This window comes from Harpia harpyja, chromosome 18, assembly GCF_026419915.1.
Source record: "Harpia harpyja isolate bHarHar1 chromosome 18, bHarHar1 primary haplotype, whole genome shotgun sequence".
NCBI classification, from domain to species: Eukaryota; Metazoa; Chordata; class Aves; order Accipitriformes; family Accipitridae; genus Harpia; species Harpia harpyja.
In genome coordinates, this window is record NC_068957.1 from 24,518,700 (window position 1) to 24,536,792 (window position 18,093).

General features: G+C 50.2%; 1 protein-coding gene across 1 annotated transcript; it reads right to left on the bottom strand.

Moving 5' to 3' along the window:
• Window positions 1–1,043: 1,043 nt before the first annotated feature.
• On the bottom strand, window positions 1,044–7,295 carry TBX22 (T-box transcription factor 22). Its single transcript, XM_052813657.1, has 8 exons — window positions 7,160–7,295; window positions 6,914–7,043; window positions 6,490–6,591; window positions 6,029–6,203; window positions 5,686–5,850; window positions 5,164–5,228; window positions 4,985–5,070; window positions 1,044–2,103 (listed from the first exon to the last, which is right to left on the bottom strand). Exons 1-8 carry the CDS (start codon window positions 7,293–7,295, stop codon window positions 1,493–1,495), a joined length of 1,470 nt encoding a protein of 489 aa, XP_052669617.1. The 3' UTR covers window positions 1,044–1,492.
• Window positions 7,296–18,093: the final 10,798 nt, after the last annotated feature.

Consider the following 18,093-nt stretch of genomic DNA (forward strand, 5'->3'; position numbering starts at 1 on the left):
TGTCTGATTTTTAGCAAACTCTGATGAAAGTAAAAGTGTGAGTTTTTGCTATTTTAACAGCTTTTGACACGGCTTGTTCTGTTCTTAATTTGTTGTCTGTTACGGGTGAAAGTAAAACCAAAATTCTCATACCAATTTTGAGTTTTAAACCTGCACTTAATCCCTATATAGTGCTGCGTTACATTTGTAAATACAGGATTCTCTTATCTTAATCCCAAAATGCAACCGGTCCCCGTCAAGCATTATTTTCAAATCTCTGTCATATATCAAATAATAAATTTGGCTTCAGGTAGGGACTGAGCATCGATCAAATAAAGAATAAAAGCTGTGCCCCAATTTATTGCGAGTTATATTGTGCCCTTGGGAGCTAGAGATTATTTACAGGAATAACAAGAATATCCACAGGTTATAATAAAACAAAGAGGACTTTTGGAAGGAATAGAAAAATCTCATGTTTTGGGGCCCATAGTGTTGTAACTCTCCAGAAAAGCTCTGCCAAGGAGCATCCCTGCCCCTTCCCTCGGGCACAGGCTGGCGGATGCGATCCCAGGTGGATCTTCCATGTCCCCCGAGGCTGAAAGCGCTGGGCAGGAGGGGTGTCCTGCGGGGCTCCTGGAGGTGTTTCATCCCACACGGCTCTCCGAGGTGTATCCCCCGCGGTCCCGCAGCATGGATCCGTCTCACCATGGGGGAGATGTGTGACCCCCCATCCCCTGTTCCTTCCCACCACGCCGTCGATGCTGGTGCTGCTCTGCACCACCACCTCCTGGAGATCGCCAGAAGCAGGAGCACGGAGAGGAGGGCTCTTGGGGCACCCCTGCATCAGACTCCACTTTCTCATCCCCACAAGGTAGGAACACATCCATCTTTTATCCTGTCTTTCTTTACCTTGGCAGCGGATACTTGGATTTACATCCCCACTCTGATAACCGAGTCATCTGGGTCCTGGAGAACAAGGCACTTCCTTGTCATTAATTAGGACCCATTAAAGCCAAGGGAACTTGAGAACATGCTTGAGCACTTGGCCAAATATGGCTCCTTTGCTGACTCAAGGTCTCAAATAGTCCCTTTGAAATAAGTGGAAAATCTCAAATGGGTGAGCAGAAGCTCACTAGGGCTTTGAGCTAACTAAAGGCAAGCTAGATAAAAAGTTTCAGGAAAACATATTTGTAGAAATGTATACGGCTACGTTCCCACTTCAGAGTGCAAATATTAAAAAGGTGACTGTACAGTTTGCTTTTAACCTACAACCATGACATAAATACTACCAAAAGGTATCACCTTGCTGTGGATCATCTCAGACCCTCCACGCTCCCAGATCCTCCACCCTCCCAACAACATGACGCGTTTGCCCGCAAAAAAAGTTAAATGCCTAGACATACCGCTCCTGTACCATGCAGTATTTCATAGTCAATAACTAGCAAGCCCTTGGGTATGAAGGAAGGAAAGGCTTGCTTTACATATCAATGCTTAGAAATATTACATAATTCCACTAAAGGCAATGGTTAATTGTTGGGTGCCAGTTAGAGTGATTACATCTGCCATCTCTCAAAGAAGCCGGAATGCTGTCACTCACTTTGAAATGGCTTGCTGCATTCATCAGTCTAGATGGCACAGAGAAGTTATAACCATACAAGCCATATGGAGGATGTAAAGAACAATTAAGTGCTTCCCGAGCAATGGGACTTGATGGGAAAATGTTTCCAGATGCATGTAATCCATACAGCATTTGACTAGCAGAATTGGGTACTTGTAGACATTGCCCGTTTAAGTCTTCAGCTTTAGCATTTTTCAGATTGGTTATGCTGAGGGAAGATAGTTTTGGCATATCCACCATGACGTGGGGTAAAAGATGCGCGTTGGTGCCTCCCAGTTTTTCATGGCTTGGAAAGATGAGAGACTGTTGTCTTAAGAAGCCCGTAGGACAAATCTTGTAGTAGAGGGGCACGTTGAGGTTGTGTAGGTAGGTCTCGGGGCACGACACGCCAATGTTGCTCGCCGACAAGTGAAACGCAGGAGGTGAGCACGATGGAGAGAGCAGGGGGTTGAGAGGAGAGGGCGTCCCGCCGCTGGAGGTCACCGGCGAAGAACTGGAGCTCCCACCTGAAAGCAAAAACAGAAATGGGCCAGGCTGGGCTAGCTGATGTTCGCAGCCAAGGAGCCCCTGGAGGACTCCTGCTCCCGCTCCTCAGCTCCCTGCTGCCGGTGTCCATCCAAGCACAAACCCGCTCCAAGAATCAGCTCCTGCAAAATGGGAAGATCTGTCCTTAAATTATATGTCGTTGTTACTTGGCACTTGTTTAAGAACAATATTCACACATATCTAATCCCATTCACTAGAGCGGGACAGCTATGAAGTTCAGCTCTACACATACAGGTACCTGCCGCGTCTGTGCCTCGCTGTATGACCGATAACCTTCTCCTGTTATACATACGCCATTGCTATTTTAGGTTCCCTATTTTTCGTGCAAATTACAGGCAGCTTTTTCCCCTTGTACGCAAGAACAAAAAAACGTATTCAGCCTGATGGAGAATTTTTTTGTACTTTCCTGCTCACAGGAATTGACTAATTTGACTTGGCTTCCCATGCAATTTGAAACATACCCTTGAATACTAGAGGTGTCTCCAGAAACTTCAAATGCACATGTCATTTTAACATTCTCCTTTCTGAAATGAATCAATGAACACTTTCATAATTTTGTAGAAAAGCGACACACGTGTGAGCGCTGCCGAGGCCACTGGTGTATAACATCACTGTTCAGCACTGGCTCGCTGCTCCTCCAGAGCAACATCAAGAGCAAAAACGAAGAAGCAGCGGCTGCTCTGGCGTGGGAATGGTGCTCTGGAGCGGCCAGCCCTGGTGCTAAACAGATGCTGGTTTCATCTAACTGCATTTAAGAGCCGTATGTCTCTGCTGCACATTCATTACCACATTCTTCCAGAGGGTTGGTTGGGTTTTTTTCCCCCCCTTTATTTTCATTTCTTACCGAAGTCACTGGGAAAGGAAAGAAGGGAATGCGGATCCATTTTTTCTCTGTGTTTTTCTCTATTTACATTTAATTCCAAGTGATGCACTGTCTGGATGTGATCTGGTCAGACTTTACATGCACTCAGCAACACAGAATCAACTGTATAACCAAGCCATATCTGCTAGTACATCAAACCTTAAAAAAACAGAAAGATTTTGGACATGGTGCAAATTAAGTTTGCAAAGTCCCAGCAAGCTGAGTATCTTACAGGTTGGGTAACGAGCAGGCAGCACCTAGTCGCAATAATCCAGGAATATTTTACGGCTCCAACATCTCACCCTTCCCCGCTGATGTCAGCGGCTGTTTCACTACTGACATCAGCAGGAGTGGATGCAGGGCAGGGATCCGGTCCTCTCCCGATGTACACGTCCTGACGTCCTCCCAGGACTCAGGGACTTTGGGTCATGTAAAATGATGTGATTGAGGCGATATGTGTGAGTGCGAGGCAGCAAATGAATCCCTGTGCAGCTAGCTGTAGCAGAGCAAAGGAGTGTTAGTATTTGCTTCAAGATATCCTAAGCAAAAATAGCACAGGATTGTCAGTACAAGTTTGGGAACGGGGATCACCGTGGGGAGGACAGAGCAGCTCAAAGAGCAGATTCTTTCTGCCGTTTCTATTAGGCTTAAAAATCCCAAATTTATGGCCAGTTCTTCCTTCAGCATATTGTTCATGCTTTCTTTTAATTTACCTTCTGGGTTTTGGGCTTCGGGATTTCTGTTTTTCAGCTCTTCTTCAGAAATACAGTTTTATATTAGTGGAATTGGAGATTTTGTTATATAATTGGTCCAGAAAATTAACTCTGCAGAAAAATACCAATTGCATTAAGACTAGCAAAAAAAAAAAAATCCAGGGAACCCTAATATTGTAGCATCTGTACAATAATCAAGGCAGTTGCTGTTCTCTCATTCCCCACTGCAGCCCATCATCCATCAGCTCCTCTCCTCGGTACTGCATGCCAGCCTGCAAAACGGGTTCAAAAGGCGGTTTTTGCATAAAGTGTTTTCTAAAAAAAAAAAAAACTAGTTCTCTTTACAACCTGATAAACCTCTTAATTTCTCCCAAGTCTGTTTTTTTATGTCTCCGCATTTCTGCGCCTGTACCGCATGGATTTCTGCTGGGATTTTTGCAGTATTTCCCCGCAGAGACAGGAGTGATTTGGTGTGCCTCAATATTTTGAAGAGTTCCTAACAGAAATGGGAATTAAACCAGCGACTTTAAACCCAAACCGGAGCGCTCCAGCGTGCAAATGCCCTGTTAGTTTTTTCCTTCAGCGCTATGAATAATCAGTTTTCAAATAATACTTCCAAAAGCCTTTTTTTTTCTGCAAAAAGTCCTGTAAGAGACTGACGGGTGCTTGTCAGGCGGCAGGAGATGGTTTTCCCTGAAAAACTTTTCCCTCTTCCCTGCATTCCTGCGGAGTTAACAGACTGTGGGACTGCTCCATCCTAAAGAGCAGATAATTTTATTTTCTGGCTCACAACGCGTTTGCTCGCACCGAAGCCGCCGGCTGCAGAAGACCCCGGCGGTCATTATGACTGCGGTTTTAGCTAATATTCTCAAAATTGTTCGAAACAATTAGTGTAACGGGATCAAAGCCGTAAAAACCCGACTCTAAACCAGCCTCCTGCATGCTCAGATTTTTTTTTTTTCTGCCCCCCTAAATCCGATTTCTGCCAGGCGATGAAGGCAGACCGCGCCGGTACCCTTCTCTTCCCGGGCCGAGTCCTCCGCTCCCCAAATCCATTTTCACAGGACTTTTGCCCGAAAACACGTAGAATTGGCTTCCCAAAACGTTACGTTGGCCGCCGGTTCGTTTTTTCTGGACCCACCTCTGTCATCTTAATGCTTTAAGACCCCCCCCCCCCCGCGGAGAGCTCCGGCCGTGCGGCCGCGGCGCAGCCCCGAGGCCGCGGGGAGAGGCGGGGTAGGAGAAATGGCAGCAAGAGGGACTTACCCTGGCTGTCTGCGCCGAAAGCCTTGAAATCCAGGGCGAGGGGGGGCCGCCACGGGTAGGTCTCCAGGAGCCCGTCCAGGACCCCCCTACGGGGGTGGGGGGAGACCGGGCTGAGCGCCGCGGCGGGGCCGGCGGCCCGACGAGGCGGGGGGGGGGGGGGGGGTGGTCCCGGCCCTTACCTGTTCCTCCCGGGATCCCGAAAACCTTTGGCGAAGGGATTCCTGTCGATTTTCAACTTCGTGATCTGGGGAGGGTGGGGGGGATAAGGGGCCATTGGGGTGCGGGGGGGCCGGGACCGACCGCCGCAGCCGTCGGGGCTCTCCATCCCTCCCCAGAGCCCCGGGACCGTCGGGGTCTCCATCCCTCCCGGTCCCCGGGACTGTCGGGGGTCTCCATCCTCCCCCGGATCCCGGGACCGTCGGGGTCTCCATCCCTCCCGGTCCCCGGGACTGTCGGGGGTCTCCATCCTCCCCCGGATCCCGGGACCGTCGGGGTCTCCATCCCTCCCGGGACCGTCGGGGTTCTCCATCCCTCCCGGATCGCGGGACCGTCGGGGTTCTCCATCCCTCCCGGTCCCCGGGACCGTCGGGGTTCTCCATCCCTCCCGGTCCCCGGGACCGTCGGGGTTCTCCATCCCTCCCGGTCCCCGGGACCGTCGGGGGTGTCCATCCCGGTGTCCCCGTCCCCCCCCCCCCCGGTACCTGCTGGTTTTGGTAAGCCGTTACGGTGGTGAACTCGGTCTCCTGGAAGGAGAAGGTGTGCACCCCCTCGGCCGGCAGCGACTGGATCTGCGCTAGATCGAAGCGGGAGTCCTGGGCGATAACGTGGACGCGGGGCTTGTACTTGTGCATGGACTGCAGGATGATCTGTGCGGGGGGGGGGAGGAGAGGCAGGCTGAGCCCCCCCCCCCCCAGAAGGAGAAAGGCAGGAGGAAAACCCGATGGGAGACTCGGGTGGGAGCCAGCCCTCAGCCCCGGGGCAAGAGGGACCGGTCCCCCGCCTTGGCTGGGGTGATGCTCTGCCCCGACCCCCCCCCACACCTACGTGCCCCTTGTCGTCCATCTCGTTGTTGGTGAGCTTCACCCGGTCGAAACTGATGATTTGCCTCATCCAGGTCTCCCCCGAGCAGGGGGAGTCGGGGTGGATGTAGAGCCGGGGGGTGATGCAGGAGTGATCCGTGTTCCCCGCCACCATCCACTGCGAGCTGTGATAGACGTACCTGGCCCGGACCGGACCGCGGTCAGCCGGCGGAGAGCCCTTCCCCGACACCCCCCCCCGCACACCTATAGATTCTATACGTCCATGCCAGCCTGGCAGTTCCCCCCCTCCCCACGCCTGTGCAACCTCTATTTCACATAGGCGCACTGATGGGACTGAGCAGACGGCAGCAAGAGGGATCCCGCGTGGGTGGGTGGGGGGTGTTCGTGGGTGCGGGGGGTGTTCGTGGGTGGGGGGGTGTGGGGCTGCCCCGCCGGTGTGTCCCCCCCCCCTCCCCGGGCCCGTACCTGTATCTTTTGGAGTCCACCGGGACGACGTCGATGGCGATGTAGTATTGCTTCAGCGGCTCCAGCCCCTTCACCTTCACCCTGACCGACGGGAACATCCTCCTGCGGGCAGAGGGGGAAGGTCCTGAGCAAAATTTGCCGGTTAAACGGCGAAAAGGGGTTGGAAAAAAAAAACCAAAACCAAAAACAACTAAACGGGCATGGGGAGAAAAAAAAAAATTCAAACTCAACAAAAATAGCGGGGGGAAAAAAAAGGCAAACAAAGAAAAATATCCCAACCAAAAAAATAAAAAAGAAAAAACCACAAAGAAAAAGCAAAGCCGCGATGAAAAAAAAAAAAGAAAAACCAAACAAACGAGGGGGCAAAGGGGCCGTCGGCGCTGGGAAGAGGGGGGGGGCAGAGGGGCGGCTGTGCAGCCGGTACCTGCCGGCCTTGGTGATGATCATCTCGGTGCCGATCTCATGGAACCTCCTCCAGAGCTCGGAGCCCTGCAACTCCACCTGCACCCCGGCCCCCGCCTCCCGGCTCTCGGGGCCGGTTTTAGGCCGCTTTTCTGCGGGAAAAAGAAACGGGAGGGGGACGACTCGGGAGGCTGCCGGGCCGGGAAGGGGGTGGGTTGGGGTTGGGGGGGTGGGTATGGGGGGGGGGGAGGCCCCCACCGGTACCAACCCGGCTCCGGGACTCTGCGGTTCTGCCGGCAAGCGAGCCCGCTCTCTTCTTCGCCACCATCCGTCCCCTTCCTCTTGGTGGAGCGTCCCACCAAGGCTTCCACCGAGAAAGCGTGAGCCCGGGAGCTGAGAGCCATTCCCCCCCCTCTACAAAGGGTCGGGGGGTGTCCCCGTGTCCCCCCCCCCCCTTTCCCCGGGCGGCAGAGGGGTTCAGGCGGGTGGAGGTGGCGGTTCCATCCCGGTCCCAGCGACCCTCGGTCGGTTGCCGTCGGGGGGTAGAGACCACGGCGAGATCTTCTTGCATCCAACTGAATCAATAGCCGGCTGCAGCTTCCACTGTTTGTTTTGGAAACTGGTGGGAGCATAAGAAACATTGAGTGACATTTCATAGGAGTAACGGGGCGGGGGGGGGGGGGGGAGGGAGGGGAGAACGGGAGGTGGAGGGGAAGAGCGGGGGAAGAGGAGCCGGCCCCGTCTAGGATCAATAAAAGAGTTACTGTTCTCCATTAAATTGTAAAACTCAAAGAAATTTGACATAATTGCACACTAGGGGCCACTTTTCCAACAAAAGTGCAAATAACGTTTAACCAGAACCAGCACAAAAAGAAAAAAAAAGGAAGGAAAAGGGGGGGGGGAGAAGAAAAAGGGAAAAAAAAAAGGGGGGAATAAAAGAGAGGGAGAGCCGTGTCTGCCCGGGCCGCCCCGGCGAGCTCCAGGCCTGGGTACGGGGGGGGTTTGCCGGTGTCCCCGGCTGGTCCCCCCCGGGCTGTGGGACAGCACCGGACAGGCATTCCGGCTTGACCTCCGGGTTTGGTTTGTTGGTTTTTTTTTTTTTTGTGTGTGTGTGTTTTTTGTTTGGTTGGGTTTTTGTTTGTTTGTTGGTTGGGGGTTTTTGGTGGGGGGTTTTTTGTGGTTTTTTTTTTTTTAAAGGCAGCAAACCCGCCCCCACCCACCCGCTCTGGCATCACCCCCGGGATGTTTCCACGGCTCCGCTTCAAAGCGCGGCCCCGCAGCGGCAGCTGCGCTGAATTAGAGGCAGAAATCCCAGTTTTCCACTCGGGCAGTTCCTGGGAGCTCCTGCGCGGCCGGGCAGGGCCGGGGCTGGGGCCGGGGGGGGGTCCGGGCCGGGTTTGGGGCAGGGGGGGCTCCGGCCGGGACCCACAGGTGTGCAGGGAAAGAGCTGCGCTGGATTTGCGCTGTGATTTTTGGGCCCCCACCGGGGACCTCCCCACCCTGCAAAGGCTTGAACGCACCGCACTGATTTATTTTCCATCTGGGCGTCCTCCCCAGACCCAGCGCCAAAGGGGATTCCGGGATTCAGTCTTCTTTTTTTTCGGGTGGGGGGGGAGCAGTGGTATTCACGCTGAGCAGGGTGGGTGTCCACCCCCCCACCTGCTCATCCTCTGTGCACCCCTCGCCCCGCTGCCTTTCCCTGCACCAGGGAGGTCAGCTAGGATAGATGAGCCTTAACGGAAAAAAAATGTGGGAAGGGATAAAATTCACAGGCCAGCTGAGAAAGCAGGTTGGGGGGGGGGGGGGTGCTGGAGTTGCCGCAGGGCACTGCGGCTTCGGGGTTGGCAGGGGACGGGGTGCAGAGCTCCCTGTCCCCCTTCCAAGTGCTCCCGGAGTCTCAGGGGAACGCTGATTTATTCAAATGTTTCACTTTTCAGGATTTCTTGCCATATTCGTTAGGGTCCGTGTCCTCCTGCGTGCATTTCTTCCAAGCCTTGGGCTGGCAGCAGAGTGAAAACTGCCTTGTCTTTGTGGAGACAACCAAAAGCAAACATCAGACAGCCGCTATCTGGCAGAATTGTTGACAAATGTGTATTTTAAATGCCCCAGACTCATACCGCTGTCCTCAAATCCCCACTCCAAGCATGCTTCTCGCTTGGCTTATGGTGGGCTTTGCACATTGATACTCATGTGTACATTTATACAAATTTATATGCATTTATAACCATTTATACTTTTTTTGCACACATTTATACACCAAACTCCTGGCATGTCTCACCGGGACAGGAGTTTGTCTCAGGAGAAGGCCTTGGAAAAAGCGAATGGGTGCAGATACGGGTGCTAAATGCTGGAGCTCGATACCCAGCCTGGGGCACCTGGTTGAAAGCTGCCCACTTTTCTGGCTGCTGACTTTTCTCCATGTGCATGGTCCCGGTGACAGCTCTGGTTCGGACCGTGCCCGCAGCCTGATTCTGGAGAGAAAAGTTGGCATCCCTGTCTGTAAACGGGGCTCTGAAAGAGCCGGCTAAGCTCCTGTTGCACTCACGGTGGAAAACTAACAATGCCGTTTATAGTGGCACTTGGGACAGATGTACATGAGCTGTAAAATAAGCGTATGGAAGGATGTGTCTTGCATTTGCTTCCCCAGGCTTTTGTAGAGCTGCGTGTCCTTGGGGTTACGCAGGAGAGGAGCTAGCCCCGGCCCTGGAGGGAGTGCAGGCATCTCCTAGTGCGGCCTTTGGAGAGGCTGATGGCAATTAACTTTAGATTTAACTTTTATCGAGGGTAACGGTACTTCTCTTCCTTCGCAAAGTGCCTCCAAATCCGGAGAGCAGCTACGTCCTGTCATCATCTGAACTATACGGTGCTTTTGTCCCCGTGTCAGTCCACTGCTGTCCGTCAGCGGTGGCCCCGCAAAGCCCCAAACCCCGACGACGTGGTTTTCCTTTGTACGAAGCACGTTCAGGTGCTCCTGCGGGATGGATGTCTGACCTGCTTCGCGGGGGGCTCTTCTGGGACGTTATCCCCCAGCCATCCCCATCCACTGGCATGAGAACCCGACAGAGAACGGGGCAGGGGCAGAGACGTGGGGAGGTTATCTTTCTCTGCCCTCACCCCAGGCAGGATCAGCTCCACCTGTGCGGATCTTTACTCCTTCCTACAAAGAGAAATGAGACAAATTTCATAAACATGTTCATAATTATAACAGCATAAGCTCATGATTTAAAAGCAAGGTGAATGACGGGTCCTTCCCGGAGCCCGGACGGGACCGACGCTGCGCTCCCCAGCGCTGATGGAAGCCAGCTGAGGGCATTAAGTGTGAACCCTTATCTCTGCTGACATGACATATTATTAAAAAGTATTTCGAGTAATCTTTTATTTCCTTAGCATTGCAACACATTTCAAGAACTTGGCCGGGGATCAACCAACCCTTTTTAATTTCCTACAATGAAAAATAAAACAAAATAAAGCCCAATTGAGATGATATAATCAGGAACATTTTGAGGGTTTAGGTCAAATTAATATGTCAGAGAAGGGTTTTCAGGGGACCTGGAGAACTTTAATCTGTCAAAGACTGACTCAGACCCTTCTTGGGCTTTGTAATCTTATTGTCTTTACCAAATTATGTGATGGTATGTCACGTATTACCGTCATCAGAAAATCGAACAAATAATCATTTGGCATAAAGTTCAGAATAACTAACTTAATTTTAAAGCATGTGTTATACAATATGCCAGAAATGTTTGCTTAACTTGAAAATGATCTTTTAATACCGTCCATTAATCTGTTAAAGCGCACAGGTAAATTCCAAACACAGACTTTCCTGACCACTTTAGGGGCAGACTTTAGGAGATTTAACTGAGTTCAAGCTGCGCTCAGTTTTGCCAAGATTTACTTTGCATTTACCAAAACAAAACAAAACAAAACAAACCCCAAACCAAACCAAACCTGACTTGTGGCTTAGAGGTAATATTTTAATATCACCTGCACTCAATTATGCATCTAATACTTTTCCCTTTTATATCTCCACCTGATATGTCTAGATTTATATAAGGCTGCAATTATAAATTTGGTGCTAGGACATTGTCAGTTCTAACAGATAAACTCGAAGCATTGTTTGTTCTCTGCTTCACAAATTGTTAGTGAGAAAATATTTTTATTTTTTTTTTAGCATTTGGGAAAAAAACATGGTTTCCAAACCTGCAGTTTCTGATGGAAAGATGCAGCACTGCATCGTCGTGTACCACTAAACAAGCCCTGACTCCCATAACACAGCCGCAGCGATTGCTTCACCAGCATTTAATTAGGCGACGTGCACTCAAGGCTACAAGTGGGTGTGGGTGCATCTCTTTTCCCTGCTGGGTGTATGTAACATGGGCTGCACTCTAAGCAATTTTTTCGGGTGCTGTAATTCTTCTCCTCTTGCAGAGACGCAGCCGGAGCCAGCAAAGCAGCAAAGCCCAGGCCGGTCCCTTGTCCCCGTCTGCCCTCCCCTCCTCGGCCTTGGTGGCACCAACTGCATCTACCCTCACATCTTCCCTTTCAAAATCTTTCCTCTCCCGTAAAAATGTACTTTAGGATTGATTTAACCATATTTGCACAGGCTACTAATTTTTATTCCAGGACTCACAGTCCGGTTTGTATTTTTTCCGCCTCCCAACTTTACTGTTACTAGTAAATAATCTTTTCAGATCCCAGCCTATTTGCTTGTCATGTTGTAAATATAAATGTACGTGCTGCCTGAAATCTAATAGGGATAAACCTCACACTGAAGAAATGCAAGCTAATATCTAATATTCCGACATGCAAATAGTATCATTTTCTTGGAAGAAAAAAAATAAACTTCTGGATGATACAGTGTGCCACAAACAGCTGCCGCTATCAACACAAGAAAGGGGTGGAAGATTTGTTATGGGAGTATGTTAAAGCTATAATAAAACAGTTTCTAAATGCTCTGGCTAATGCTCAGGCTGTGACTGGAGTGGATGTGTCTGTCAGTTGAATAACCCTTCTGTGGGCTGAAATACCGCTGGTTTGGGTTCTATGGGAACTGGAATTTGCAATATTCAACTTTAATTTTTATAAATGTAACTACCACTTCATATGAGTCATTGACTAATTGCTTATTAACAGATTAACAAATATTTCTTTTTCATAAAAACCAATCTTTTAAATAGAAACTCCTGAAGACTAAGTAAATCTTGGCAGAAAACACCCAGAGTAGCTTATAACAGCGCTTAGGAGATTGTTTTCCCTTACATTCTCAAATGTCCAGTCCCACAGCAAAGCTTTAATTTCATTCTCCACCTTATTTTGCCCATAATGAACTTTGAAAAACCTCTGCTCTTATACCCAAGCACAGCGCGATAGCAAGCGCTCTCCGTCCCCCGTTGGGCTGCGGCACCTCCGGGCCGAGCCCGCGATGTCTGAAGCAGGAGGTGATGGCACGGTTCAGCCCGTCCTTGCTCTCAGGAACACCCTGAATTAATTTCATGGCAAAAACGGCAGGTCCGGGGAAGAACCGACCAGCTCACGGTGGTGGACAGCCGGTCTTGAAGTCTCTCGGTTGGTTGACCTCCTAAGGAGGTCCTTCACCGCCACGTGCGCTGAATTAGTTAAAGCTATATTAAAATAAATCTCTGTTATGTTATTTTATACATAAGCCCCCAAAAAGGCTGCAGAGGGAATAGGATTAAACTTTAAGGAAATGATTCAGTAAAGTAAAAACAATATAGACAGCATTTGGGGAGAGTTAAATCAAATTAGGGGACTCGGATCACTTCATGATGAGAGAAGGGTCGGTGGTGTTCCCCACCACAGCCCGGGAAGTCGAGGGAGGGTCAGGAATGTTCACTTGCCCGTGGGGTAAGGAGGAGACCGCCATGCACATCTCTAGTACCAAGATGCGACGTGCCACCACGAGGACTTCCATCCAGCAGCTCTGGCTGCAGTTCCGTGCCCCGTCGAGAGCTTTCCCAGGACCGCCAGCGTGGCTGGGGCTGCGTAACGCGGGCTTCTGTCAGGTATCTCCCTGCAACCTCAAAATCTTTTCTGGAAAAGCAAGATTTCTTGGCTCTGTGCTGCGAGGAACATTTTTAGGGTCGTCATTCCTAGCCCTGCTCCTGGCTTTTGGCTGGTGGTCGTGTGAGAGCGAGGAGAAGCTGCTCCATCCCTTCTCCAACCACCTCCACCCGAGAAGACCCTGCCAGGCTGGCCATCCCACCGAGCAGCTTTCCCACCACCTTTTCTTCATCATGACTTCTCCAGAGCCCAGAAATAACACCAAGACATGGCCCCTTCCCCCCTCTAAGCAAAGGGAAAAAATTCCTGCCGTGTTGAACTTTTCTCATAATACTTAAAGAAAATACTTAAAGAATGTGTAATAATAGGGGATTTAGAGAGAGCAAAATTAACCACACGGACAAAGCAGAAAACCTTTAGAACGGCACTAAAATGTATCCCTCCTGGCTTTACCGTGGGGAAGAGCTCTGGGGGAAGAGAGGGTGAGCCCTGTGGTCTGTGGGACCCCCTGTCCCCAGGGTCACCCCCGCTCTTCCCACCGGTGGAGTATAGGGAGCGAAAAGCCAGAGTTCTCGGTTTAGCTGCCAGGGAAACCACACAGGAGAAGTGAAATTAAAATAGTTACGGGGAAGCTGATATTGAGTTATTCTATATTCCCGGGCAGGAGCGAAGCCGGGCAGACCCGGGGCCGTGTTTCCTGAGCTCCCCCCCTTGGCGCTGGGGCCAGGCAGGGTCCGGCCATGGAGCATCCCGGGGTCTTGGGAACCCCAACCTGGGCTTTGCCAGCAGCAAGCCCTTTCACAGGCAGCAATCTGAGCTCAAAAAGCCCCTTTAAAGAGGAGGGTGATGTTATTTTTACAAAATACAGCCTATATCCTGGTTTGCTTCACTTTAAATAGTAACTGGATCCCTTGAGACATCCCCTCGGTGCTGGTGCATAGGGGGAAGGTCCTTTAATGGCCTTGATCGTCTGCTCTGAAAGCAAAAATGGGCCAAAGTCTCCCGTGATCGCCAAGATTTGGGGCCAGGGAGGAGGAGGGTCCACAGTACCAACAACACATGTCCCAAAGAAGGTCGAGCTCGCAAAACCCACCTGAAGGAATGGCCATCGCTATCGGGGTCAAGACTGCACGTCCTTTAACAGGCTGCAGTAACTACCCCTCCCTTACCTTCGCTGCACGAGCAGCGTCACAGATCCATCTGCCCGGGTACCGGCAGAGTGCTTTTCCAACTGTTTGGGTTCGACCGATTTCTTTCCACCGCCGCCGTCTCTGCACCACCAGCACTTTGCTGGAGGAGTCGGCCCCGAGGCAGGTTTGAGACTTTTCCATCCTCCCCTGCCTGGAAAGATAAACGCAAACTCTGGGCTTAAACCGAGCCCACACCTGGGAGAGATCGACCGGCTGCAGTGAAACTCAGCTTTGTTTTGCTATTCTATCCTCAGTTATTGCGGCTAATTATTGCCTTAAATGCAAACATAGAGGGATGAGAATAGAAGCTTGGAAGGGGTGATGCGTTGGGGAGAAGGACAATAAATCAAAAGGGTTGCAAGGAAGCTTTCACTCATCTTCGAAGCACCAGTATGGTCTTGAGTTGTTAGCTTGCACTTTGGTTAGGAAGTGACTTTAGAAATTAAACAGCAAAGATACCATCTTAATATTTCATAAGATCTGCCAATACAAATATCTGTCGGCAGATATGTAAAATAATAGCTTTAAAAACAAGAAAAAGAATCACATGAAATTTTCTAAGGAGGGTGATGTCACCCCCCCAACCAAGCTATATATTCTTTGTGCTTGAAATTAAAAACGCATGAACCCTCCATGCAAAGCTGGGTGAAACTCTGCTTTTTCAAGTACCCCCTTAGGGATGATGGATATTATTTTCTGGTTTTAATTTTAGAGTAATAAATAAATGTGATTGACTTGCCACCCAATAGCGCCGAGTTGTGCAAAACGGGTAAATGCAATCCGTGCATGTTAATGTAGAGGTCGTTGCTATATAAAGTCTGTCAAAGAAGTCTGTCTATGGCTAGTGTTGCTGGAGCAGGAGAGAATCAGCGTTAGCTGAACTGGTCAAGAAGCTTCAGCTTCATGAGGAATTTCAGCTCAGAGAAGAGGAAAATCTGTCTCCACGGTATTATCTCCCTTTCCAAAGTTTCCTTCTGGCTGCACTGGGTCACAGGCTGTGGACTGTAAATTATACAGCCGAAAATCAAACGATCTTTTTCAATAAGGGAAGAAGAAAACCATGCAATGATTTAATATATGAAACAGTTCAACCTATGGCTTTCTCTTGTTTGCAAATGCAGACGGTTCTGTTGAGATCCAAAAAACACTCCAAAACATCAAAATTAGCAAATAACCATCTGGCTTGGTGGCTCAACACCTCCCGTGGCCATAAATTCAAATCCCAGCAACATTAGCAGGGGATTTGCTCTGAAAAACAAGCTCTGTCCTCTAGTAATGTAAAAACAAGGTAGAGATGGGGAAAGCTTGTGGGAGAGCTGCAGCTCGGGGTGGAGGTGGCTCCGGTCGAACATCCCTTGGCTTTCGGCAGGGAACGGGGCTCTTGGCTTGCGAGGAGCATCCCCTCCTGGACTCCCGGTGCCCCATCCCATGGTTGGGCTCCCTGAGCCCTTCCCTGGGGTCTGCCACCCTCTCCCAGCACCATTCCCGTGGCGTTTCTCCATCAGCTTGCTCTGTCCCAGCTCTGAGACTCTGTGCACACTCTTGGGGTTCACCAGAGCCATCGTGGACGTGGACCAGTGCTTACCAGCTACCGTTTCTAGCTAAGGTCTCCAGGATCAAAGCAAGTCAAGCCCGTAGGTGCTAGAGGAAAGATATTCCTGTCTGAAAGGTAAAATCCTCCGCTCCGGCCAGGGTTGCTATGATCTGCAAAGAGTTTTTCCATCCTTCGTTGGAGCCCATGCTGCAGAATGGAAAGATTTGGAGGGGACAAGATAGGTTTCCTTGTTATGTGCAATGCAGTGATCTTAGCTCCTTGCCTTGCATATTTTTTTTTAGAAAAGGTGCAATTTAAAATTAGAAGTATGGAGACAATGTCACTGAGAAGCCTTGTCAGGAGGCAGAAGAGACACCAGTAGGAGCCGTGAAATCCTCATAACCATCGTGCCTCTGGGCACCACGGCCCTGGGAATCCTCAAATCAGGACCTTGGTCTGGAGCATCTGCCTTCATTAATACTCTGCCCTGCCAGTCTTGGCCAGAAGGCTGAGTTATGATTATAGCTCACGCACAAAAAATTTGCCTCTTCCTAACCCTCAAGACCTGGAACTAGCAGCTGAGTCTGATTTTGGCTCTGCAGCAAGTTTTATCCACCGAAAAGTTGTGTATTTTTTGCACATCTGGTTGTATTTGGGGGTGATATTACCTTTCAGTGCTGCTCAATTCTGTCTGTGCCCATTAGTTACCGGAGTAAAGAGCCCTTCCATCTGCAGAAGTGCACTGTGGGGAACCCGGTGGACATTTTACATTGAAATATAATTGGTAATTCATTAGCAATCCCATGTTTGAAGGCTTAGGACTGAGCCTGGCATTAAACCAAGCTACAGGGCAGGTTTCACTTCTCCTACAGTAGGGCCACCAAAGGCAGAAGGTTGGACGGCTCCTACGCTGCCAGAAAAAGTAGTTTGGCTTGAAAAAAAACCGTTTAAAAATGCATCTTATCCCAGAACATAAACCATGCCCTGTGCCTCTGACGATGAGTGGCCTTGAAACCTCTCCTATTTTTGTCAGAGCACCAAAGCCCCATGAAGGATCCCCAGAGCCGATGATCACAGGAGATGCTCCAGTGCCTGGTGCAGCGTGGCAGGAGCTGGACCAGTGCCGGCCCAAAGCCGCAGCCCCTCGGGGGTCACCCCGTGGGCTCCCATGTATTTGGACTTCACTCTTCCCTCTGTTTTCTCTTCCTCCTGGGACCGGCAGACCCTGTAGCAGATCGCATATGTAGGGGCAGGGGAGTTTCTATAAGATGTAGGGAGATGGACTGTTGGTTTTTTTTCTGGATTTCTGCCTACGTTCATGCATCTGCTCGCTTTTATTGTCCCACATTCCACAAACTTAAAGCACTTCCGTATTGAACAGAATTAATCCAGTTCACTGAAAAACATGATAAAGCTCAGCACTGAGGATACCAAGTGCTTCTGCTCTGCACATCCTCCAATTCCCCATCCCGACCTACCCCAGAAGCAGCAAAACCAGTGAACCGCTGAGGAGTCATGAAAGCACTGCTTTGTCGTTGGAGGGCAGGGAAGAACTCAAGTCTTTTATTTAATGTATTCTCATGACGGGTTTTGTTAGCATCGCTCATCTGGCACTACCCAGCGCTTGGGCAGAGCGGAGCCGTGGGGTGGGGACCAGTGGGGAGCTGCAGGAGAGCCACGGCCGATCTCCGAGCATCTCGGGGGCGAGCGATGCTCAGAGCAGGAGCATCCCATCCGGAGATGGGATCAGGAGATGTTGCCACTGCTCTCTGCCCGATGGAGAAAGCCTGCAGATGGGAACCCTCCTGCTCACAGGGTAGCTCCCACCAGGGCTCAATTAGCTGTGGATGATGAATCCCAGTTGCCTCAGAGAGATCGTTTCCCCATCTGAAAGACCAGCCACGGCTTTGAGGCCGCTTGCAGACACACAGCCGTCCCTCCCGTGGCACTGCCTGGCCCAGCTCAGTGTGGTTTGTATTACCCTGTCCGGGCAGCTGGAGTTTGGAGGTAAGAGGACTGAAAAGTGTGTTATCCTCTAACTGTTATAATGCAGGCTATAGCCATGAGATAAGGAGTGTATCTGTACTCCAGCAAATTGTAGGGAATAAATATTCAAAATACAGCACTGGGATTTTTTTCCCTGTAATTTATAGCAACAATAAAATGCAAGTAGGAGGATTAATAAAAAATGAATACAAAATAATCTTGTCTCTACGGCTGGCAAATAGAGTCGAATGATAGAAAAAGGGGTATCAGGTCTGTGACTCGGTCACTGGGCTCAGCTGTGGGGCCGCAGGGTTTATTGCCTGTGCTGGGGAAGGCGGCTGCTCTCACAAACCAGCAGGCAAATTCTGGTGGTTATTGTATGTGCGAACAAACCCTAGGTTGAAAACTCTGTTTGTTTACTTTCACAAAAATCAGGACCACATTGGGAATAATTTGCAAGACAAAAAGAAA

What these genes read in the sequence shown, in the direction of transcription:
- TBX22 (XM_052813657.1), bottom strand. Translation starts at nt 7,295, where the DNA reads ATGGCTCTCAGCTCCCGGGCTCACGCTTTCTCGGTGGAAGCCTTGGTG. An exon ending in CGGCTTACCAAAACCAGCAG is followed by an intron (nt 5,229 to 5,685) that starts GTACCGGGGGGG and finishes CACCCTCCCCAG; the next exon opens with ATCACGAAGTTGAAAATCGA. An exon ending in CGGGATCCCGGGAGGAACAG is followed by an intron (nt 5,071 to 5,163) that starts GTAAGGGCCGGG and finishes CCACCCCCGTAG; the next exon opens with GGGGGTCCTGGACGGGCTCC.